Source organism: Phascolarctos cinereus, unplaced genomic scaffold (genome assembly GCF_003287225.1).
Source record: "Phascolarctos cinereus isolate Bilbo 61053 unplaced genomic scaffold, phaCin_HiC Scaffold_2;HRSCAF=192, whole genome shotgun sequence".
In the NCBI taxonomy this organism is placed as follows: Eukaryota; Metazoa; Chordata; class Mammalia; order Diprotodontia; family Phascolarctidae; genus Phascolarctos; species Phascolarctos cinereus.
Window position 1 is genome coordinate 82,967,793 of NW_027555625.1, and position 24,351 is coordinate 82,992,143.

The following is a 24,351-nucleotide window of genomic DNA, read 5'->3' on the forward strand; positions in this document are numbered from 1 at the left end:
TATAATACAGAAGGGAAAAATGCTGTGTGACATAACTATCCACTTAGTTCAGCTAAGCTACTTGCTCTCTCCAGGCCTCAGTTTCCTCATCTGTAAAATGAGGTGACCTTTGGGTACCTTCCAAGACTAACATTCTCTGTGGGACCCTTTGTGTTTTGCTGCTTCCTAAAGGCATTATGGTAGTTTTCGTTACTGATGATACTGGGTCCTTGAAGAAAGCTGAGTAGTAACTTTACTTTTCTTTGAATTTAGGCTGAAGAAGAGATTAAATCTGACCTCTACACACTGTTTTTTCACATAGTCCAGAGGATCCCTGAATACCTTATTCATCTGCAGGTAGGTATGGCTGGACAAGCTTCATGGCTTTAAACTCTCCATCTAAAGGCGTTATATAAATTTAAGGGAATTATCACTCTTGATAATGTGACAGTGGTTTGGAATTTCTATTGCTGCCACCCTGGGCCTCTCTATATGGAGGAAGCCTGGATTCATTTAGGTACTTTATTGGCCCACATAGGTAAAAGATGGGGAAACTGAAGCAGACAGCATTAAGTGATTTCCCTAGGGTCACATAGCTAGGCAGTACCTGAGGCCTCATTTGAATTTAGGTCCTCCTGACTCCAGGGCCAGTGCTCTATCTATCTAGAGCACCACCTAGCTGCCCCCTTGCAGTATATAGCATAGTAAAAATTCTTTCCATCCCATGAAATATAGTATTTGACATTCAATAGGCTTACTAAGGCCTTCTCCTCCTATCCCCATGAAGCTCACTGGTGTCCCTTCTGCCTTTGTCTTTCCCTTGATGTCACCTTGGATATACAGATGATACACAAAGCCCAGCAGATGACACAGAAAAAATTTAGAAACTCAGAAATGCATAAAATATATGTACAGTATAATATAAATAGTATATGTATTGTAATATCAACATATTTTTTCATTTTTATCTTTTAATACCATAATAATTCAGACTTCTCTCATATGAAGGGAGAGCCAAAACATTTTATATGGATTTTCCAGATCGTGGGGGTACTGCGTTGTGGAAGGGATAGTTGTACTACCTCAATTGTTGTTTGCCATCATTATAATATCATTGGTGTGCATTGGCACAGTCCTGATACTTCCTAGTTTTAGGGAGCAGATTCCACTATCACTTTGGCAAGAGTTTTATTGAGCTTTCACATCAGGTGCCCTACCTGGCTACTTGGTTGTTCTGATCTAAGCCCCTGCTGGTTTGGCATTCATGTTGACCTTTGGCACCTCCTGTTTGCTGCTTTGTGGTCCTGTCTCCCCCTATATTTCTTGACTTAAGATGTTTGGGAAAAAGTACTGAAGCTATAAATTCCTAAATGACAACACTGAAATGATCAGGGTTATTTCTTAAAATAGCTAGGTCTCCATCAATGAGTATAAGGAATCCCAAGAAATGGCAGCCAGTCTTCCAATTGCACTATTTAAAGTTATAATTATGGAAAATATGATCATTGATTCCAACATATTGAAAATGTACAGTTCAGGTTTGAGTAACATGACCACTTTACAAGATTCATTATTTGCTTCAATCAGGACCTGGCTGAATACATCCTTAAGCTTGAGTCAACTACTACCTCTCTCCTCCTCTCCAGACTCCTATTACATGCAAACTCCTTCAACCCAGGAGTTCCTAACTTTTTTGTGACATAGACCCCTTTGACAGTCTGCTGAAGCTTAAGGACTTCTCAGAATAATGTTTCTAGATGAATAAAATGAAATGTGTAAGATTACAAAGGAAAAGATACAGTTATCAAAATATTTTTTTAAAAATAGTTCATGGACCCCAGGTTAAGAAATCTGTTCACCTTGGCTACAATTATATGTACTGTTTTAATCTGTCATACTACCATTTCTTCTCCCTTTTCTCCTACACCCCCTACCAAATTTAAATCCTTACCTCTAAGCCAAAATATATTTCATTGTACTTTAATTTATATTCAATTCAAGTAGGCTTTCCTCTTCCTTCCTCACCCCCCTCAAGGATTATAGGTAGCATTAGCTTAAAAATTATGTAGGAATCTTTTTCTTAAGAGCTCCTTATCATAGCAAGTAACCTCTGCACTAAATGAATGAGCTTAAGGGCCCCAGATCCCCACCATCATGCCCTCATCACCTTGGATTCCAGAGCTCTCTAGTTATACTTACATGGGCCTTGAAAACATTTGTGAAAATCTGCCTTCTAATTATTCCGACCACCTTTTTTTTGGGATATCTTTCCAAGGGTAATCATCAAGCATTTTAGACTGGTACTGCCAATGTCTTGATCACAGACTAGATATGAAGAAGCTGGTTTGCAAGGATAGTCTATTATAACTGCATATCATAGGACATAGACCAGTACCCTGAACCCTAAAGCCCTGGTAATATCAATGCCGTATAACCTACTATCCCTGCTTCTAATAAACATCCAACTGGCATCATTTAGGTCAGGGATGGCCAACTATGGCCCACATGCCAAATCTGTCCCTTCGCCTGTTTTTGTACAGTCACTGAGCTAAGAATACATTTTCAAATAACAGCATTTACAAATGTAAAAACCACTCTCAGCTTGCTGATCAAATAAAAACAGGTAGAGGACCAGATCTGGCCTGCGGCGATAGTTTGCCAACCTCTGATTTAGGGGAGCAATCACTGTGAAATAGGGGCCCATCATTCTCATTGCCAATGCCAACTGATGTCCAACTGCCACTGATGGTCAGGTAAACCCAAGAGCCCCGGGACTGGCAGTGCCTCACAGACCTGTTTCCAAGCCAGCCCTTGAAGCCATCATTGTGGGAACAACCTCTGTGGAGACAGTATCTGGCAGTTGCTTCTGTGGGTGCCATAACCCCTGCCTCCTCAGCAATAATAACTACCTGGGAAAGAACATAAATAACACTGAAGTCCCTTCATACTGTCCAATAATTTAATATCAGAAACAGATGTGATTTTATCAGTGGAAATAACATTAAGAAAAGCATTACTATTGGCTTGGAGGCTGTGCCCTAAGGACCATGGGAACTTTCTATCCTACTTGCAGCTGAAATCCCTTTTATGAATCATCTGCTCCATAAGGATGGGAGCTCCTAGGGAGGAGAGACTGTTACCACTTTTCTTCTTGTATCTCCAGTGCTTATCACAGAGCTTTGCACATAGTAGGCACTTAAATGCTTTTTCATTGATTTATTCACTTATTCATATTCTCCATTATACTTGTTCTAACCCTGACCCAGTGGTCAAGGGAGAGGATCACCCCTCTCCATTCTAGCTTAATTTCTTTCTGAATTTCTTGGTAACTTAGTGTAGGACACCTTAGAAATATTTAGATCAGTGATGCCAATAAGCTTACACTGCTTCTTCAGCCAGTCCAATTTATGTCTCCTCAGAATTGGGCCTGTGTGGTGGATGAAAGATGAAATGACTGAGGAAACAAAGGTTCAATCTTCCAAGCATATTGATTTATTAAGCAATAAATTCTAATTGCCCAACATACTAGGACCAGACCTCCTCAGCTTAGGCCTGGACCCCAAATACAAGGGGAGACAGACTTTTATACATTAAAAGCAATTAATCAAATAAGGCCAATTAATTGAAAGGAAACAATACAACATTAAGTAACCTGAATTCTAATTGGCAGAAAGATTAGGGACTTTCCAAGTTGGGAGGGGGAGATTGAATAGGTGCAAAGTCCTGAAATCAGAAAAAGAGGTGTTCCACTCCTCCCAAGTGTCTGTGAATAATCAAAGGAAGATGGGAATAATAACTGGTTGATCAATCTGGGGCCAGTTTTCAGATAAGACATATGGATTGCTTGAGATGTACAATATGAGAAAACTCCTTGCATCAATCTTTGCATCTGACTGGGTTTCTGGTCGGCATAATGTAAGTCCTTGGTGAAGGGTCTCTAAGCAGCGGGTAGGGGTGGTCCAGCTTCCCAGCCACACAAGGCTAGGTTCAAACAATGCAACAAGGTTTTCTCCCACTTCCCACAATTGGATAAAGTTTTCTTACAGGATAGAAGTCAGACTAGACCCATAATTCAATAGAAAGGGAACTAAGTTAGCCCCAGAGTTGAATCGCAAGATGGAGTTAGTGTCGTGCCCTCAGTTCCCACAATTAAGCACTTGCTGCCCTAATCCTCTCAATTCCCTTATATGTGGACAGTATGAAGTGAAAGGAACCACAAGGCTTTCACTGTTTGAAAATTACTGTCTGTTATAAGGTACCTAAAGTTCTGGTTTCTCCTTTTGAGTTCAGGCACTGTCTCTATACACTCTCCCTGTTAATGGAAGCTCCTTGAGAGCATGGATCGTTTCATTTTTTGTCTTTGTATTTGCAGGACATAACACAGCATCTGGCCCATAGTAGATTCTTAATAAATGCTCCTTCTCAGGTTGGTGAAGTTGACAAAAATGGAAAATGACAATTGTTAGGGGTCTGTACGAGAGTAGGAACATTGATGCACCCTTGGTGGAGCTGTGAATTAGTCTAGCCATTCTGGAAAGTGTTTTGGAACTATGCCCTGCAAATGACCAAACCATGTATGCCCTTTTTTTGCGCAATACCATTACTAGGCTTTTACCCTAAAGAGATCAAAGAAAGAGACTAATGACTCATTTGTACAATTTTTTTTTGTAGCAGCTCTTTTTGTGGTGACAAAGAACTGGAAACTAAAGGGGCGTCCATCAACTGGGGAATGGTTGAACAAATAATGTTTATATGAATGTAATGGAATATCACTGTGCCAAAGAAATGAGGAAGAATAAGAAATGCCAAATGAGATGGTTTCACAGTAACCTGGGAAGACTAAAAAAAATGATGCAGAATAAAGTGAGCAGAACCAGGAGAACAATGAATACAATAACAGTAATATTATAAAAATGTATGACTTTGAAAGACTTAATAACTCTGATCAATTCAATGACCAACCACGATTCCAGAGTATCCATAATTGAAAAATGCTATTCTCTCCCTGAAAAAAAAAGATGATAGACTCAATATATAGAATGAGACATAAATTTCTGGACATGGCCAATGTGGAAATGTCTTTTGCTTGACTATGTATATTTGTAACAAGAATTGGTTTTTCTCTTCCTTCCTTCCTTTCTTTCTTCCTTCCTTCCCTCCCTCCTTCCTTCCTTCCATCTTTTCTTCCTTCCTTCCTTCCTTCCTTCCTTCCTTCCTTCCTTCCTTCCTTCCTTCCTTCCTTCCTCTTTTTTCTTGCTTCCTCCCTTCCTTTCTCTTTTGATAGAAGTGGGAGGGAGAGAAATATATGCTTGTTCATTGAAAACATTTTTAAATAAAAGCAAAAGCAAAATAAATACTTTTTGAGTGATTGAAAAGGAATGTGAGATCTTTGCAGCTCATTGGAATTTTCCATGTTTAAAGGCATTAAACTCATTTCTAACTCTTAACAAAAATGCCCATAGACACTTCTCTATTGCCTTGGTGTATGAGACAGAATTGGACTAGCATAAATCTTTACCTGGAAAAACATATGCAATTCTTATTGTTTCTAATTATTCTGACACATCATTTATGAAATGACAGATTGAGGTAATGTGCAGAACATAGAAAGGGCAATGATCTATTTGAATTTTCTGACTTCTCCTTTTTTCTTTGCTTTTCCAGAATGTCCTGAAGTTCACTGAGCAGGAACACCCCGACTATTATCTGCTTTTGGTGTGTGTCCAGCGCCTCCGAGTTTTTATCTCCCACTATACCCTGCTGTTTCAATGCAATGAAGATCTGCTCATTCAGAAACGGAAAAAACTCAAGAAGTAAGTTTCTGACAGCCCAGAGTGGAAGGAGGGTCAAAGGGTATGAACAAAGGAAGGATGCAAGACATTCCTGAGTTATCACTTTGCCCATCACCAGAGGCAACACTGGGGTAGAGAGAAAGGCATAAAATGAGGTGAGACAGAATAATAGACCAGAGGAGGATGGATGCCTGCTGGAAGAAGTGAAGAAGCCCAGATCAGAATCTCCCAATCACACTGGCTGCCTCAGAACTCTCTGGGCACCCTCCTGCATATGCAAACCCACCTTTCCCAAGCCACTTTGGAGAAGTCGTCTTTTTGAAAGGTCTTCAGACTAGAGACATTATAAGGTTTCCTCATCCCCTCTTTGGACTGTTGTTTCCTCAAAAGTTCATGCTTTTGACTTACTTATTTTTGTGTATGGCATTGCCATTCAGTCAGCCTTACATTTTCAAAACTTATTTTACCTTTGAGTCTTCCCTCATTTGCCTCCCACATTTAATCAGTTGCCAAATCCTGATAATTCCATTGCAATATCTCTGGCATCCATTCCCTCTTTTCTTCATTACCACTCACGTGGACTATTGTAATAACCTGATAAAAAATATTTCCCACCTCCAGTTTCTCTTTCCTTTAATCCATACCCCAAACCCTGTGCATCTTCCATGTGTATAAACCACAGAAGATCTGAACATGTCATTCCTTTACTCAAAATCCTTCATTGGTTTGTCTGTCAGGCAGAGTCAAGACTCCTTAGGTTGGCCACCATTGAAAACCCTTCATAATGTGGCTCTACTCTAACTTTTCAGCCTTATCTTAAAGTATGCTGCTCCATGGACCCTTTGTTGTAGGCAGACTAGGATACTTGTCACCACCCATCCATGTACCATAATGCCCTGCCCCAATGTTTTGGCGTATGCTGTTCCCAATACCTAAAGTGCTCTTTCTTCAATTTTTGCCTTTTGAAAACTACCCACCCTTTGAGACCTAACTCAAGGTATTACCTCTCCCAGAATGCCTTCCATGATTTCCCACAGTTAAAAGTAATCTTTTCTTTCTCAGCCCTCACATAGCACTTTCTTTGTACTTTTCTTATGCACATAAGCTCCATTTTGTATTATGATTGTTTGTGTATTGTTACAGCCTTCTACTAAATCATAAAACTCTGAGGGCAGGAGCTATACTTGATTTATCTTTGTATCTCTCTCAGAACCTGGCACAGTGCTCTGCACATAGTGGGTGCTTAATATTTATTTTAAATTTTATCTTACTTTTATTAATAACTTTCATTTTTATATCACATTCATTTCCAAATATCTCTTAGGGGCACGTAGGTGGCACACAGGATAGAGTGTCAGGCGGGATCAATAAGATCTGAGTTCAAGTCCAGCCTCAAACACTTACTAGCTGTGGGACCCTAGGTAAATCACTTAGCCTCTTTTTGCTTCGGTTTCATCTGTAAAATGTAGATAATAATTGCATTTACCTTGCAAAGTTGTTGTGAGGATTAAATGAGGTAATAAGTGTAAAGGGTTTAGTATAGTGCCTAGCACACAGTAAATGCTATATAAATGTTAGCTATTATTATTAATAATTGTCAACCAAGATTTAAAAAAGGAAAAAAGCAATTCAACAAAACTACCCAATACCATCTACTATATCTGACAGTGTCTGTACCATTCCACATCCATAGTCCCCTACCTCCACAAGACAGGGATGGACATGCATTTTCTAAACTCTTCTCTGGCATCAGGTTGGGCCATTATAATTAGGAAGCATTCAGTTTTTTTATTTCCATTTATATTGTAATTATTGTCTACATTGTTTTCCCAGTTCATCTAAATTCACTCTGTTCAATCAATTCATACTAGTGTCTCCATGCTTCTCTGAATTTTTCATATCTGTTATTTCTTATGGCACAGTAATAGTTCACAGCTCACACTTTGTTTAATAAATGTTTGTTGAATTGCATTTATGGAAAGCATTTCCCACACCAACTCTAGCCATTTCAGCTACTTCATAATAACATCCACCTTTCCCTAAAGCATCATCAGCACCCACCAAAGGGCAAGCACACTTCTTATGTGGATCTACCTCTCTCTGAGAAACATCTCTGTTCTGGGGAAATCCTAGATGAACCTGATTTCCCATCACATCCTGAGAATTGTTAATGGAGCTGTCTCTCTGCTTGCTTAGGTCATCCATGGCGAAGCTGTACAAAGGACTGGCTTCCCAGTGTGCAAACACCGGGCAGGACGCTTCCCCAGCTCCTGGTCCTGAGGCTGTCCGGGACAGTGGTGGGATCCACTCCGAAGAGATGCTACAGCCTTACCCTGCTGCCACCAGTCCTGGCTCAGCTGTCACGTAAGCTGCTGTCACTGGGGAAAGGTTCATGGACATCCCCTCATGTCCCTAGCAGTCAACTTTAAAGGTTCTCTGGCCAGGGCCAACTGCATTATTGTAGCTTGGCAGGATCTTCTTCCCTCGGCTGGGGCATTTATACATTCCCCTGCTGATGCAGTGAACTAGAGAGAGACTTCCTCTTTGTACCAGAGATTGCAAGGTGTAGCACGATCGAGGTTCATAGGAAGTGCTGGGGGGACAACTTCTCTTCATACTACCTGATCAAGGTTTGTCTCACCCTGATCACCCCTTTATTCTTAACTATCCCTGTCCTGCCTCCCAGACCTTTGGGCTTGGGCTGGCAAGAAGGGGAAAATATATATAAGGAAGGGCAGGTGGAAAGAGTTCTCTGAAGCCACAGAGAGCCACTCCAAAGTTGTACAGTGAGATTTAGGCCTCCCAAAGAAAAACCGGAATAGGCCTTCCCTTTCCCCCAAGCATTGGGAAGGGAAAGAAGAGTTCTCTTAGGTCTCAGAGAAGTCTGTGTTCTGAGGATCTGTGTGTGAGGCCCAACAGCAACCAGAAAGACTGTTAAACTGGCTAAGGCCTGCCTCCTCAGGTCCCTGCCTCAATCAATCCATCGAGATTTACTGTGGGCCTACTATGTGCCAGGTGCTGGGCCAAGAGCTGGGGATACAAAATGAGCAAAGAGATAGTTTGTGCCCCCAAGGAATTCACCCTCTAACTCTCGCTAAGGCTCCATTTTTATAAGAAAGCCTACACATGAGTGCTCAATTAGGGATGTCATAAGCTACTCTGTCAGCTTGTCCTTAGATGTCCCCGGGCACTCCAGGAGAGAATAGGATTTTATCTTTTTGGTCTCCACTCACAACTGACTGGCATGTTAAGCTGGGATCTCATTCAGCAAACCTTGGGGCACAGGAACACATTAAATACAGTTGGGGTGATTCTGGTCCTTAACACTTTCAAACTTTCTGGCATTTATTTTTACCTTAGAAGGATAAGCATGGATGGATTCAGTCTTGTGAGTTTTTGAGGGAAACAAAAATGCAAAATTCTTAATCTTTACTCTACCAGAATGGGTCCATTTCTTTCTAAATTCCTTGCTCTGTAATTTGTTTCCATATCTATTATCTTAAGACAAATTTAATTAACGTTGTTATAACAGAGTTGATTTTTCTCCCTCAACTTTATATTATCATGACAGCTGGGCTATTGCTGTTTCAGCCACCAAATTTTCCCAATGACCTCTCTGTGAGGCTTTCCCCACAACTCCTTCCAGGCGTATGTGGCCAGCACGAGCCAGCTCTATCCTTGCCATGGTACCTTAGAGGGCTGTGCCCACATAAGGAAGGTCTCCCCAGGAAGCATGCAGCTGCTTTCTCAGCATCTGTGCTCTTTCTAGGATGCCAGCCTCCAGACTGGACTCAGAGTTGGCAGGGAAGCAATCCTTGCATAGGCAGGTTCTGAAAGAGCTTCTCTTTGTAGCCAGCTGGGGCCCAGTACAGGCTACTGCTTCAAGGCAAGCTATGAGTGAGAAGAGAGTTTGTCAGGCTGATTGCCACCTTCATATCAAAAGATAGGAATAGTGTAGAACTCGCTCTAAACTTCTGTTCTCTCTAGAGTTCTGTTGAAGAATGTCAACACAAATCAGCACATTTTGGTTACCATTAAATCTTATGGAATCTGTATTCAGTTGAGTTCTTCTGCATTGATAGAGACATGATTAGTTTTAATAAGTTCATAGTAATTTGGTTCCATCTGTCAGGTAATCATCTAACTTGAACAATTTGGAAAAATTAGAGCTGCAGTGGGCCATAAAATCATTCAATCCAACTCTCTTATTTTATAGAACTTTTTTCTTTTCTTATACAACATTTTATTCCCCCCCCATTACATGTTAAACAAATTTCAAACTTTTTTTTTCAAGTTTTGAGTTTGAATTCTATTCCTCTTTCCCTTCCTTTCCCCCTCCCTGAGATGGTAAGCAATCCAATATAGGTTATACATATGAAATCATGTAAAACATTTCCATATTAGTCATTTTGTACAAGAAGACTAATAAAAAGAGGAACAAAAGAAAAGAAGAAAGAAAGAAAAAAGAAAGAAAGGAAAAAAGAAAGCTTTCTGAAGAAAATTAGGCCCAGAGAGCTTAGGTCATGCTCAATGTCACATAGGTAGCAAGGGAAGGATTATAACCCCAGTCTACTGGTTCTAAATTGAGCGTTCTTTTCATCATACCATATTAACTTCCTATCTTATGGACAAAATAGGCCAGACAGTTTATAAACTAGTCAAATGGCCAGTTATCTAATACTGAAAATCTTTGTGTGACACTCAAGATTAATAGCAGAACCCATTTGGACAGTAGATAGGTAACAAATTCTAGCTTTACTAATAATTATAACAGTAATTGACATTTACATAGCATTTTAAAATTTTCAAAGCACTTTATAAAACATTACCTCATTTAGGCCACACCAGAACCTCATGAGGATGATACTACAGGCATTATAATCCCCATTTAACAGATGAGGAAACTGAGGCATAGAGAGATTAGATGACCTGCCCATGGTTACACAACTAATAAGTATCAGAGAGAGACCTAGGTCTGACACGAAGTCTAGCAAAACCAGTTAGAATGTATATCATTGATTTCCATACCACATTTCATTTTTCATATGGATTTTTAAAAAGTATGAATATACAGTAGTCCAACTATAATAAGAGAAGTGGGGAAGGAGAGGGACAGGCAGTTCTGGGGCATTGAGAGGTGACCAGGGAAGGGATCAGATCTTCTGGAGGGGAGAGTGACGACAAAATGCCTCTCACAGCCATCTCATCCCAATGCTTCCTTACCTACGAGATGCAGGAGAATGATACTTTCGACATCTGCTTTACTTTATGGACCAGCACTCTCTACCCTCCCAGGCAGGGGGAAGGGGCTCCCAGGAACCCCTTAATCTGAGACTTCTGGTGGCCACTGCATAGGTGGCTGTAGAATAAGCACTTCAGGCTGGGGGCCCGCCAGGCCCTTTGTGGCCCATGGCACCCCCTGGATGTGCATACAAGGAACCTGGGGAGGGTCTGTGAGGAGTGGTGTTGGCGGTTTCATTCTTTAACGGTTTCTGACAGGTTATGTTGTACTCAGACCTTGAGCAGGCTCTGGCTCGTGACCGGGCCTGAACTAATGAACCATATGCACACTTCTTTTGTATTCTGTTTCCCCTTTAAAGACATTTGATGCCCCAAGCGAAGAAAAGTCACCAACAAACCTTGATGGAGCACATTCAGCCTGGGAAGCCCTGTGACTGGGAGATGGAGGGTAGAAAACACGAGAGGCCGGAAAACCTCCTGGCCCCGACTCAGTTCTGTCCCACTGAGCAGGACTTGAAGGCTTTGGCAGCCCCGCTGCAGGCCATCCCGGAGATGGACTACGACCCCACCCTGCCCGATGCCGTGGGCAACCTTGAAAGGTCCATCAGAGCCCCAGCAGAGCTGCTGTCCGACACTCGCACCTTCGTCCCCAGCTACGAGGAGTTTGAGTATGGCGGTGAAATCTTCACCCTGCCGGCTCCCTACGAAGAGGAGACTTTTCAGAGCCTGCCTCTCTTCGAGGCCTGCTCCCCTGCTTCCTCTGAGTCCAGCCTGGACATTTGCTTCCTCAGGCCGGTCAGCTTCACCATGGAACCCGAAAGGACTGAACACTCCATGCAGCCCCTGCCCAAGAGCGCCACGTCCCCCGTGAGCAGCAGCACGTACAAGCACGAGGCTGTCCACAGCAAAACGAAGCCGCTGAGTCGCTCCCTGAAGGAGTTTCCCCGAACGTCCACCTCGGAAGGCGTCACCACCAGACTGTACAGTACGAGGAGCAGCAGCGGCAGCCGTGTCCAGCTGAAACAAGAGAGGACTGCCCAGCCCCACATCACATCCACAGCTAGGAGCTCCCCAAGGAACTTCTTCCCCCCCCAGAGAACACAAAGTGAAAAACAGACCTATTTGGAAGTAAGGAGGGTAAAGTAAACCAAACCAAAAACATACGGAGGCCGCGGTCACGGGAGAAACAAAGTCGGTGTGTCTAGGTTTCTGGGTCTCACACTACTTACTTAGGAGTCCTGTCCAACTAAGATTGGAAAATAAAGCAGTCAAACCCTATTTTGACATGGCTTACCATTACACAGGTTTGCATGGGTATTGGGGTCCAAATCTGGACCCACCGCATGGAACAAAAGGCTAACATAATGGTTAACCTTTAAGACAGATGTTAGTCCTCTCCCCCTATACCCGTGTTATAAAAAGCTTCCACTGTATTAGATAATAGTTGTGATATTTAGTGATTATAACCAATACCTTGAATCTCTATAGCACCTTTCTTCTGAGGCATCTAAAGAGTTTCACATATATTATCTTTGCCTGCCTATGAAATACCATCTCATTAAAGACGTGGCTTGTTGCCAAAGCAACACAAGAGAGGATTGAAACTCATCTTTCCTTCCTCTCCTAAGTTGGTGCATCTTCCCAGTTTTCATTTTTGAAACACTGAAGTAGTCTGCATGTACGTACTCTGTTATCCCTTTTATTCTTACAACTAGCTTAACAGGTAGAAAGAAGGCAAATAGTTTCCTAAAAGATTAGAAAGCTAGAGCTGAGAAAAGCTGTCTCAGTGATTTTCCCTTGGTGAAATAACTCTTTGTAACCCACCTTTTATAATAGACACCTAAGTGATACATGAAAGTTACAAGAGGGCAGGTTTCTGCTCATCATAAAAATAGCCTTTTCTAAGGTAGTGAGAACCTCTCACTAAAAGTTCCTAAAGAGAGGCTTGGATGGCCTCTGGATATGGTAGAAGGGATTTCTACACTGTGTGGGAGGTCAGACTAGATGGTCTTAAGGCCCCCTCTCACTCTTAGACTCTAGGGCTACCACAGTTTATCGGATTTCATTTTGCCTGGAGGAAGAAAAAAATTTGGGCAGAAGAAATCAAGGCAGTAGACCTGAAAATAAATTCTCAAGGATCCAAAGCTATGATCTGACCTTTGTTTTCTCTTAAAACGGGGAGGTTAGGTAAAGGAGGATTCTACTGCAGTAGTCCAGGGGAATAGTAATAAAAGTTTATACTGGGCTAGTGGTGGTGAGAGTAGAGAAGAAGGGATGGATGAAAGAAGTATTGAGGTGCTATGGGGAAAGTGGCACAGTTGAAAGGACACTTGCTCTGAAGTTCAAATCTCACCTCTGATGCTTACTTGGACAAGACATGTAACTTTGTTGGGCCTCAGTTTTCTCATCTGTAAAATGAAGGGGTTGGACTAGGTGGTCTCTGAGGATCCTTCTAGCTCTATGAGCCTATCTGACTGGAGGTAAGAGATGAGGGAGAGAGAAAAGACAAAGACGGCACCATGGTTTCCAATGTGGAAGATTGGTTGTACTATTGATAGAAACTGCAAAGTCAGTTTAGGTATAGGCTGGATTAGATGGCTTCTGAGGTCCTTTCCAACTCCGTGGTTCTGTGATTCTGATTCTCCAAAGGTAAAAAAGTAAAAGAAACCAAAACCCCACAATGGAAGCAGCCAGGAGGGAGAAACTCAGGGTACCACCAGGTCTACAGGTCTCACATGAGTTTATTTACTGCACAGAGCATAACATCTCAGTGTAATAAGGGCCTAAGGATTTGGACAGGCATTTTTGTCTATGTTCATGAAAGGGTTATTGTTTCTGGAGCCAACACATGGTGTTCTCTGCATTTGAATGGAATAAGGGCAACTTCCTGCGGCCAACTAAGATGTAATCTCAGATTACTTAGGCAGAGTCAGAAGAGAGCTGTGGCCCAGGACCTTGTTCCTGTCATACATAATGCTAAATGAAGTGTTCAGCATTCAGCGTTCACAGGAAGCGCTGTACTTGTCCCATGATGAGAAGAAGGTCACAATCCAGTTCAGTGGCCGCTAGGTCCAGGGTCTCAGCACTAAGAGATCCTGCATTTCTCTTGCTTTCACTTTTTTTTTCGTCCAAATGGGTGCAAGTAGATTGAAAATCATTTCTCTTCTATGCTCTCCCATTCTTGTGAATTGTCTATTTGTGGTGCGGGAGGGATGGGCAGGAAGAAGACAGGGTATCTAGCTGTCAGCTGGGATCTTAGTGTTGCTTTCTCATTGGTATTGGCTGGGGCTTCTGCTGTGTGCCCTAAGACAGCTCAAGAAAATCCAGGAATGCACCCACTGATCCTTGCCCGCTGGCAATCAGAATAGTTGTCTCGTCAGAACTTCTAGGTAGTTCCTCCTGGCTGGGCCTTCCAGCTTCATCTGTCCTAGTATCAGAAGCATGTTTAGGGTTGTCGGGGTTGTCTGGGAAGAGTACTACTGAGAGCAAAGAGGCTTGAGGGGAAGGGGATTCAGACAATGATCTTTCCGTGGGGGGAAAAGCAACCTTAAAAAAAAATTCCATACTTTCAAAGGTGTTAGCTCTTTCTTGATGAGACTTCCATAAGGAAACAGTATTAGACCTACCCTATTCATCTTGAAGATCTTCCATATACCTGTTTGGTCTCCCCTCTCTACCTTCTATTGTCACTCAGGGAAGTCTTAAACTTTCTCTCTCAAAAATGTGAAGCATAGCAGGAAGGGACTAACATCATCAAGGTGCTGGGCCAGGAGTCTGGAGACCCACATCCTAGTCCTGGTTCTGCTGCTGATTAGGTGCATGGCAATCGGACAATTCTAGGTACATGGCCAATAGGTACATGGCATCAGACAATTCTAGGTACGTGGCCAATAGGTACATGGCATCAGACAATTCTAGGTACGTGGCCAATAGGTACATGGCATCAGACAATTCTAGGTACGTGGCCAATAGGTACATGGCATCAGACAATTCTAGGTACGTGGCCAATAGGTACATGGCATCAGACAATTCTAGGTACGTGGCAATTAGGTACATGGCCAATAGGTACATGGCATCAGACAATTCTAGGTACGTGGCCAATAGGTACATGGCATCAGACAATTCTAGGTATGTGGCAATTAGGTACATGGCAATCGGACAATTCTAGGTACATGGCCAATAGGTACATGGCATCAGACAATTCTAGGTACGTGGCAATTAGGTACATGGCAATCGGACAATTCTAGGTACATGGCCAATAGGTACATGGCATCAGACAATTCTAGGTACGTGGCAATTAGGTACATGGCATCGGACAATTCTAGGTACATGGCCAATAGGTACATGGCATCAGACAATTCTAGGTATGTGGCCAATAGGTACATGACATCAGACAATTCTAGGTACATGGCAATTAGGTACATGGCAATTGGACTTACTTCTTTCTGTTCCTCAGTTTCCTGGATTGTAAATGAGGATAGCACCTGCCTCCTGGGTTGTTATAAAGTCAAATGAGATAATGTATGTGAATGTGCTTTGAAAGGCCAAAGTGCTATACAAAAGCAAGGTATTATTAATAAAAAAAAAAAATTACAGTGAAGTTTTAGGGAAACTTACTCTGAAGAAAACCCTAATTTTAAAATCACCTAGGTTTTATAAATAATTTTAGTAGATTCACATATAATCAAGTAAATATGAAATGTTTAAGGTCAGCATTAAGTTTGGGGATTTTTCCTCAGTGGGTGATCATAGCCACTTGTCTCAAACCAGACAAAAGCCTTAATCTTGCTGAAAAAGTCCTGCAAACAGACCCTAACTCTCCCATCCTTCACTTCTTTAAAGGACAGCAAGCCTTTGTCAAATTGTAGAATCACCAGGGTGGTTTTGCTTTAAATCTCTTTGCTTCCTTCAAATGATTATACCTCAAGCAGAATTTTTTGGGGGGAATCTCAGTTGTTGTGGTTAGTTGTCCGTTCACGAAATGCATAATAATTTTTAGATTAATTTCTGGTTCCTTTGGTGATAGCCAATATTAAAATAGGAAGGGGGTTTCATAAAAGGTAGAATTCTGGTTCTATTCTGGAAGTCCAAATGTAAAGATCTTACCAAAACTCCACTTAAATATTCAAGATAAGAAGATAGGTTATGTGCTACTTGGAAACGTACCTTATGCCAACAATTGAACACTCTCTTTTTCACCAAAAAAACGAAAAACAGAAAACCAAAAACAAAACCTCCGAACCAAACCAAACCCTTGCTTCCCCAATTCATTTCTTCTTCAAGTGGACAAGTAGGGAGAAGTGCAAATATTGTCCTGAAAACAATCAGCTCTCCCATTTTACATATGGGAAAACTGATACTCAGAAGTGTAAAGGGACAGTTTTTCAGCTTGCCCAATATGATAATGGAGGTGCCTAAAATGGAATCCAGGAATTCTGATTCCTTTACCCTTCTTTAAGCTCTAGGTAACTCTCCCTCTACTGTTTTCCTTCTTAATTCATTCTCTTTCATGACCCTACACTTGGGTGACCAGTAATACGTTAGTTTCACCCAAATTAACTGGAGACAGCACCTTAGCACCTGGTTGAAGAGGCCCCATTTCTTCAGCTGTTCAACCTCGGGGTTTGCCTCAGCAGAAGCTTGTTGCTGTCCAGACATTTTGAGTTGTGTCTGACTCTTCATGACCCCCTTTTGGGGTTGTCTTGGCAAAGATATTGGAGTGGTTTGCCATTTCCTTCTCCAGCTCATTTTGCAGATGAGGAAACTGAGGCAAGCAGGGCTAAGTGATTTGCCTAGGGTGACACAATTAGTAAGTGTCTAAGGCTGGATTTGAACTCAGGTCTTCCTGCCTCCAGACTTGGCACTCTGTCTGCTCTGCTCCCTAGCTGCCCTAGTTAAAGGTTAGAGACAATCATTTCATGAGACTATTATAAACTGTGGGAGAGTCTTTTTAGAAAACCCAACATTTTGTTTGTTTTTGTTTGTTTTTCAGGAAATACATGTAGAAGATAACACCAGATTCTGTCCGAAGGAAGAGAGAGAAAGTGAACAGACATCATTCAGTGATCAGCATCCCAGCAGGCAAGACCAGAAAGGGGGCTTCCGCAGCTCCTTCCGCAAGCTCTTTAAAAAGAAGTGAGTAGCCCTTAGATCAGACAGCTTTCTATCTCCTTCCCCTCTGGGATCCTTCTTGAGGTTTTCACAACAGCAACAACTACAACAACAATAATAACGATAATTTGGCCTCAAGAAGCCGCTTCAAGCTTAATGCCTGCTCCTTATAGCCAGGGATTGACTTCTAGTTTTGTTTTGTTTTTTTCTCATTTTGGTCTCCTTCCATGCATAAAGAAACTGGTTCCACTCCCACCACTAGTAACTTTTCTCCCACCTCCTAGACCCTGCACCTTCCCACCTTCCCCACCCCGACAAGCTGTGCTTAGTGGAGCAAGCAGCATACATCCACTGGCAATGAGCCAGTAGCCATCTTTGAGATATCAAGGAATCCTGGGATGTTGGTATTGGGTATAATGGGTGTTTCCAATAGAACCTTCCTTTAAAATGCTCCATCTAGGTACCCAAGTGCTTTTACCTTTAGGAAACCTGTAGAAGCTTATAGCAATACAGCCATGGATGCTGTGTATGTTTAGTGGGGACCTGTTGTTCCCTACCCCCAAGGAATGAGTTTGGCTGTGGCTAGGATTATAATGTGTTCTTCCTCCTGTCTGCAGGCTCTGTGGGAGGTTGAGCCCTTCAAATTAGGAAGGGCAAGAGAGAAATGCAAAGGAGGACTGTGCTTTTAAAATTAGAGCTATTTGCTCTGCAGTTGTCAAATGTTGGTAGTGGAAATTTCCTTCTTTATCCACCCCTTAGGCTGAAAGGCTTCTGCCTGTGGTTCCATAGGTTCCCACATTCTTCTCTCACAGTGAAAATCTCCTTCCATTTAATCTCTCCTGGTAGACTGGAGACTTGAGTCAGTCTGAATCACGAAGTCAGGGAAATTAAATGGATATGCTTACTGCTGATTGACAGGTGAGTGTGTGATTAGCAGTGTGTGGAGAGGCTACCTTGCTGAGCCTCAAACAGTTGCTGGTTGGTTCAGATAATATTCTTGATGGAAGAAGCTAGGAACAGGTCTGGAGTGGGAGAATTACATTTCTACACTGTCTTTAAAAAATATGGGGAAGACCACTGAAATCAGTGTTAGGGCACAGAAAGTTGGTTCTTGCCAAGATTACTGGTTGCTCATAGCCCGTTGTTAAAAGGCTTTGGGGAAGGGTAAAAATAAATGGATTCTTTACCATACACAATCCCTCATTAGCTAAGTTCCAGACTGGTTGCTATTCTCAGCTTGCCAGCACTGCACACCAGGGTTGCTGTATAGTCATTTTCTTATCTTAACTATTACTGTCTTCAAATGAACTTTGCTTAAGGGCAGAGGATTTGAGGATTATTCCCATTTTCCAAGAATCATAGGCTTAGGTCTTTCCTGGCTCAGTCACCACCTCCACCATGCTCAGCAATGAGACCAGCAGCAGGCGACCCTTCACTCCTGCCTTGGTGTCCAGGCTGCCTCCAGTTTCATAACTCATAAGGCCAGTATTGCTCCTGCCTGTTTCCTTCCATAGCTGAATTGTTCCTTGATGCCAGTATTCATGGTTTGTCCATCCCGGCTTTTAATGCGAGTATACTTGCTAGAAGCAATGAAACTACCACTACCTTTCCCTAGTCCCCTCCCCAAACTTTTAGAAACATTCTGGAGGATTCATGTAGAAGAGGCTAGGGACTAGTTTGGTTTTTCTGTAGAAGGACAGAATTAGGAGTGACAGGTGTAGGTTACAGAGAAGTAGATTTTAGCTAAGGAAGGGCTTCATAAGAAATAGAGCCATCTCTATCTGTCTTATGAAGTAATGAGTTCACTCTAACTGGAAATGTTCAAGCAACATCTGGATGGCCACCCATCGGGGTGGGGGCACTGGGAAAAGGCTATGTTACATGACTTCCAGTCTCTTCCAACTCTACCATTGGAGGCTTCATCCAGATTTTGGTTTGAGTCACCATGTCCTTGTACAAGACAAAATGGTAGGTCTACTTGTTAGCTTGTTAGGATTTGAAAGGTATTTATACTTCTTAGCCTTGAATCCTGTAGTCCTTCAGGGTATCTCCTTGTTTAATATTTGAAGCAACATCTGAAGGAAAGTGATGGCAGAGACAAAATAATAATAGCTAGCACTTACATAGTGTTTTAAGGTTTGCAAAGTGTTTGACATTTGTTATATCATTTGATCCTCACAAGAAACGTATTGAGTAAGTGCTCTTATTATCCCCATCACACAGATGAGAATACTGAGACTGACAGAGGTTAAGTGACTTCCACAGCTAGGAAGAGTCTGAGGCAACACCCAAACTCAAGTTTTTCTTTCTCCAAGTCAGTCTTTCTATCCACTGTGCCCCGTCACGGACTCACAAGAGCATGGAAGTTGAGATGGTCGGCTTGCCAAGGGTTCCCAGACCTTTCCATTCCATCCCAAAGACAATGTTGATGAACTATCATTGAACATTCACAAAATTATGATGCCATAGTTGGTACTGTGAAGATTTAATACGCCATGGAAAGCAGCATGTAGTTGTAGCTTTCAGTACTGGTGTTATCCTCTGAGTATGGAAAGAGAGAGTAGGCAATCTTCTGCATGGTAAAAATGTCAGTGATATTTAACTCAGATGATACTCCAGTCTTCCTCATCCCAAGACACTGAAATGCTCTTTTGTGCATAAGACTGTGCCAAAAACTATGATGACAGGTGTCATAGTAAGGTATGTGTTCTACCCCTTTAGGCAGGAGCTTACTCTTTAAAGTCAGGCAATAAAAACCTGGACAAATGTGTGATGGGATAGGTGGAAGCATCCAGGCCATTTTCCCCCCACTCTGAGTCTGAAGACTACTATTAAAAAGTCTTATTTGATTTTATGTAGGGACATAGAAAATCTCTTAATGCTCAAACAAAACAAGGACCTAGTTAGAGAGACAAAATATGCCAGTTCAAGAGAAGGGGCAGAAACAGCAGATGTACTCACTCCTCTGTAGTGCTCAGTCCTGTGCTCCTCTCCCCTGGTTAGGCTTTTCTCAGTGCAGAACGGTGATGGGTGTGCCGGGATCATTTGGCTGCCTGCCAATTCATGTTGTTTCAGAAGGCTGTTCCAGGTTCTAGCTGGCTATGAGGCTGGACACAGCAGAAAATTTAAGAAACAAAAGAATAGGAGGCACTTTCTTTTTGTGGTTGAATGTATTGCTGGTTTCCACGTAAGCAGAGTATAGAGAAACTTCCCACATCACTCAAAACATATTAAATGAATGCCCAAGATGATGATAGGAAACCATCTGATTGCTTCTACTTAGAGTGCATTAAGCCTGTGTGCATCAGATCAGGTGCAGAGATGCCTCCAGAAGCTGCCCAAAAGAAAATCAGGATAACTCAATCTGAAGTTTGAAAAAGCTGTTAGCTTTTCAATTTAGCTAGGACTCTCAGAAAACAGAAACAGGACCGACATGATGCAGTGGTCTATTCAGAGAATGTCAGGACTACCTCGAACCTTTCCAGGTCATCAAGCCCATCTCTCTGCCTCTAGGCAGATTGTAATTAAGCAGCTATACCATATCAGAAACCCCTTTAAATTCATCAAGTACTTGATCTTAGAATAGCCTGGTTGGATGCTGTCCACCACCACATTAAGTGGAAAAGTGCTGTGGGAGAGGGCCACAGAAAGAGACACAGGACCAGGGAAGGTGTATATATCTCTCTCTATCTCTATATAGATATCGATATATATATTTATATGGGACTCTTCCTTTATCCCAAAGTCCTATCAGTGAGTACCATGAGTTCCTTCTCTCTGAAAATTTTCAAGTGGAATCTAGATGACCACTGATTGTTATGCTAGAGAGGTCTGGGCTAGATTAAGTGGATTTTGATATTTCTTCCAACTTGGAGATTCTGTAAATCTATGATTCTTTAGTCATCCCCATGCTCACTTCTATTTGGGACTTTTTTCAGCCTTTACTGATTTCAAGTCTTCTCTGCTCACCAAGGAACACCTGCTGACTTATTTACTAATTCAGATGAACAAATTCATCACAGGGCTTCACATATTTTTAGTTATTATAGTCTCTATGTTCTATCATGGTTTTATAGTTTTATGCATTATATATAGAACTCCATACATAACACAGTGAATGATGGAAAATTGATCATTAGTGAATCCTATTTTATTTGGTTTGTGGCGATTTGTTTTTTCTTGTACAAGTTCAAATAAATGGATTGCCCAGCATCAACAGTTGAACAGAACTTGTAACTGATGGTGCAACAACTACAGATTATATAACTCCATTGTCCAATCTGCAGTGCCCTATCAACCACTCCATTTAGCTATTGGTCCTATTCAAAATCCATATTTTCGTGACTTTTCTGGACCCTCTTTCTGTACTCCCACCCCAGTCCAAGTTTTCCTTTGCAATGTTCAGACTGAAAAGGGATTGAAAAAGCAGAATTTTTTAATGGGTGGTAGAAATGACTCCCTTTCATTCAGTTGCTTCAACCACTGATGGAGCTTCTTGGACATTCTCCATGAAACCTTCATGAGAACTCAGATATATCTGTCTTGGCTAAGCTTATAGAATAATAATCAGAGTATCTAATAATCAGAGATCCAGAGAAGCACTACAATTTCCCATTCTGTTTGGATAAAACTTATTCTAATGAACAGTGTAAAGGTAGTATGGGATGGAATATAAAGGTAGAAGTATCAGATATTAATTTTTTGGTTGCTTTTTCCTAGTTACTATTTTCTCTACCCCTGCCATTTTAGTAAAGACTTAGGAAATATTGGACAGGTGTGAGTAGATAGCAGTTAGTCTGAAAAAAAGATCTTGGAGTGTTAGCTGACTGCACGTTCAATAAGTCATGAAGGAGCCACAAAGCCAATGCAGTCTTAGGCATCATTGAGAGAGGTATAGTGTCCAGGACTAAGGAGGTGATAGTCCTTCTGCTTATTGATTGATTGATTGATCTACTGTAGGTCCTTTTCAATCAGTCACATATATTCAGTGAATACTTGTGTGTCTAGTACTGTGCTAGCCTCTATGGGATTTAATATTTTCCTATAAGGGATTTACAATCTAGGGAACTGCTTTCTCAACCTAAGAGGAAAGAAAAAGCTATCGATAATCTGTTTTCCCCCCTCCTTCTCTCAAGATCTTGGAGTGCTAGACTATATGTATGATGGTGACCATTTGAACTTCCCTCCCTCTATTATTTCCTGCTAGTCTAGACCCAGAAGTGCAATGCCTGTGTTCATAGCTGCCCTCTGTTGCATGTACACATGGCTGTATGGGCTCAGATGTGTAGACTTTTTGAGGTCTTTGACTATGCAATGCTTGGCTTAAGCTTCCTGTGCAAGTACAAATGATTTCTTTTTACTTTAAAGGTAGAGAGATAAAAGGCAAGCATGCAGGCCTCCTTAAACACAACCCATAGGTCATCTTTCATATGTCTATATCTGCAGATACTTAATAGCCCAACATAACCTTTTGGTGATTATTTACATGTGGCCATGTAGGATACAAACAGTTATCGGGAGGCCAGGCAGGACTGACTTCTGGAAAGAGAAATAGAGCACTGGTGAAAACTGGTTTGGGGCATTGGTCACAGGCAAAAGCTGGGAGTGGAAAAGCATTCACAAGCTAGTTTTTGGTTAACATTTATAATCAAGATATACAGAGATGTTCTGAATACTGGAGACACGAGAGGAGGAGGTTTGGCTTATGAGGAGGGTCGTTAAAAAAACTAAAGATGAGCTCGTAGAGGCTGAAAAGCAGACAGGGCGATTTTGGCATTTGTTTCAGAAATGGGAACGAAGCTGGTGAAGATTTCTGTGGTCCCTGGGGCTGGTGGTGACATCAAAACTTTCCTATTTTCAGGTAAACATGAACAGTTGCATGTTGGATTGTTCAAAGTGTGAAATATTGGGCTTCAGGGAGATCTAGAAGTGGCCAAGATGGGAACAACTAAAAGCAGGATTACAGATTTTGGCTGAGGAATATTTGAAGAGGTGTCCGAGGTGGGGAGGCAACTGATGGGAGACAAGGGTCAGATTTCAATCCTTGAGTGATATGGGGAGGCTTAAAAACTATGGGTTGAACTGTAGGCTCCCCTAGCTTCTTGGTTATAATGCAATATGAGGCAAAGGAATGAAATGGTCCAAAAGAGGTGGTTGTGGACATTTTGTGCATAGCTGCTATCGCTAGGGGTGAATTCTGATAGGAGGAGGCTGGGATTAATGAGAGAGAGAGAACACAGGGTTTTGGGTGCAACACTTGGGAGTATTTTAGGGAATGTTAAAATTGGGAAAAGGAATAGGATTTGTAAATCAGAGGAGCTAAGTGCCTAATAAGCCATTTCAGTATGCTGGGGAACAACATATGGGCCCTAAAGACTTAGGTGTTGAGATATAGAATAGCCTTTTTTCTCTAAACTGGGATTTAGTGGGTCAGTTAAATATGGGAACAGTGGGCCTTATCAGTGGAAGGTGGAAAGCACAGAGACTAAGTCTTTCTCTAGAACAACAAAATGAGAAGTAGAACAATCTGATCAACCATCTGTAAGTTTCCAAGCATCAGGATGTTAATTATTGGGTAGGCCAAGCCTGTTGCCTTGAAAAACATAGATAGTTGAATTGTATCATCAAGATTAGTTAAAAAAATAAAAAACCAACAACAACAACAACAACAACAAAAAACTCCCAAACCTAAATTCTTTAGCAACACTGGTTAGGACCTTTAGAACTTGATTGGAAAAAGTGACAAGGGGTCATTTGCTGCTCCTTTTGGATTGTGGGACTGTACCTGGCTCAGCCTCTGCGACGGAGAACTTGTTCAGTGGTTTGGGAGCTTTGGGACAAGGAACCTCATTTTAAACATTGAAATCCCTTGAGTATACATTGAGCTAGATCCTTTGTTACTGGTTCCTAGTCATGGGGCTGGATTTATAATTTCTAACCCCAAATTTAAGCTCTCTAGTCTGGTTTATCAGAGGCAATTTCTAGAGCCCCTCCCCTTCCAGGTACTTCTGACAGGATCAACTTGTAGACAGTGCAGAGCTGAAGTCCCTTCTACAGCTGGTTTAACCAAGAAAATGGAAGAATGTGCCCTCGCCTGGGGACTTGATTGGATTTATTTGAATTGTTGACGATTGGGCTTGGCCTCCTTGGTGGTGGTTGAGATTACGGTATCTCCTCAATCGGATTATTGTATTCACATTTCTTCACTTTATCATGTATAGCATATATG

The 24,351-nt window shown here is 41.8% G+C and overlaps 1 protein-coding gene across 1 annotated transcript in view; it reads left to right on the forward strand.

The window, feature by feature from the left end:
• ARHGEF33 (Rho guanine nucleotide exchange factor 33) overlaps positions 1 to 24,351 on the forward strand; it is a 56,488-nt gene that overhangs the window by 31,133 nt on the left and 1,004 nt on the right. Inside the window, exons 11-15 of the mRNA XM_020976981.2 lie at positions 253 to 336; positions 5,644 to 5,792; positions 7,968 to 8,135; positions 11,372 to 12,149; positions 17,005 to 17,147. Of these exons, the coding sequence (XP_020832640.1) occupies positions 253 to 336; positions 5,644 to 5,792; positions 7,968 to 8,135; positions 11,372 to 12,149; positions 17,005 to 17,147 (1,322 nt within the window). The remainder of the gene's footprint in view (positions 1 to 252; positions 337 to 5,643; positions 5,793 to 7,967; positions 8,136 to 11,371; positions 12,150 to 17,004; positions 17,148 to 24,351) is intronic.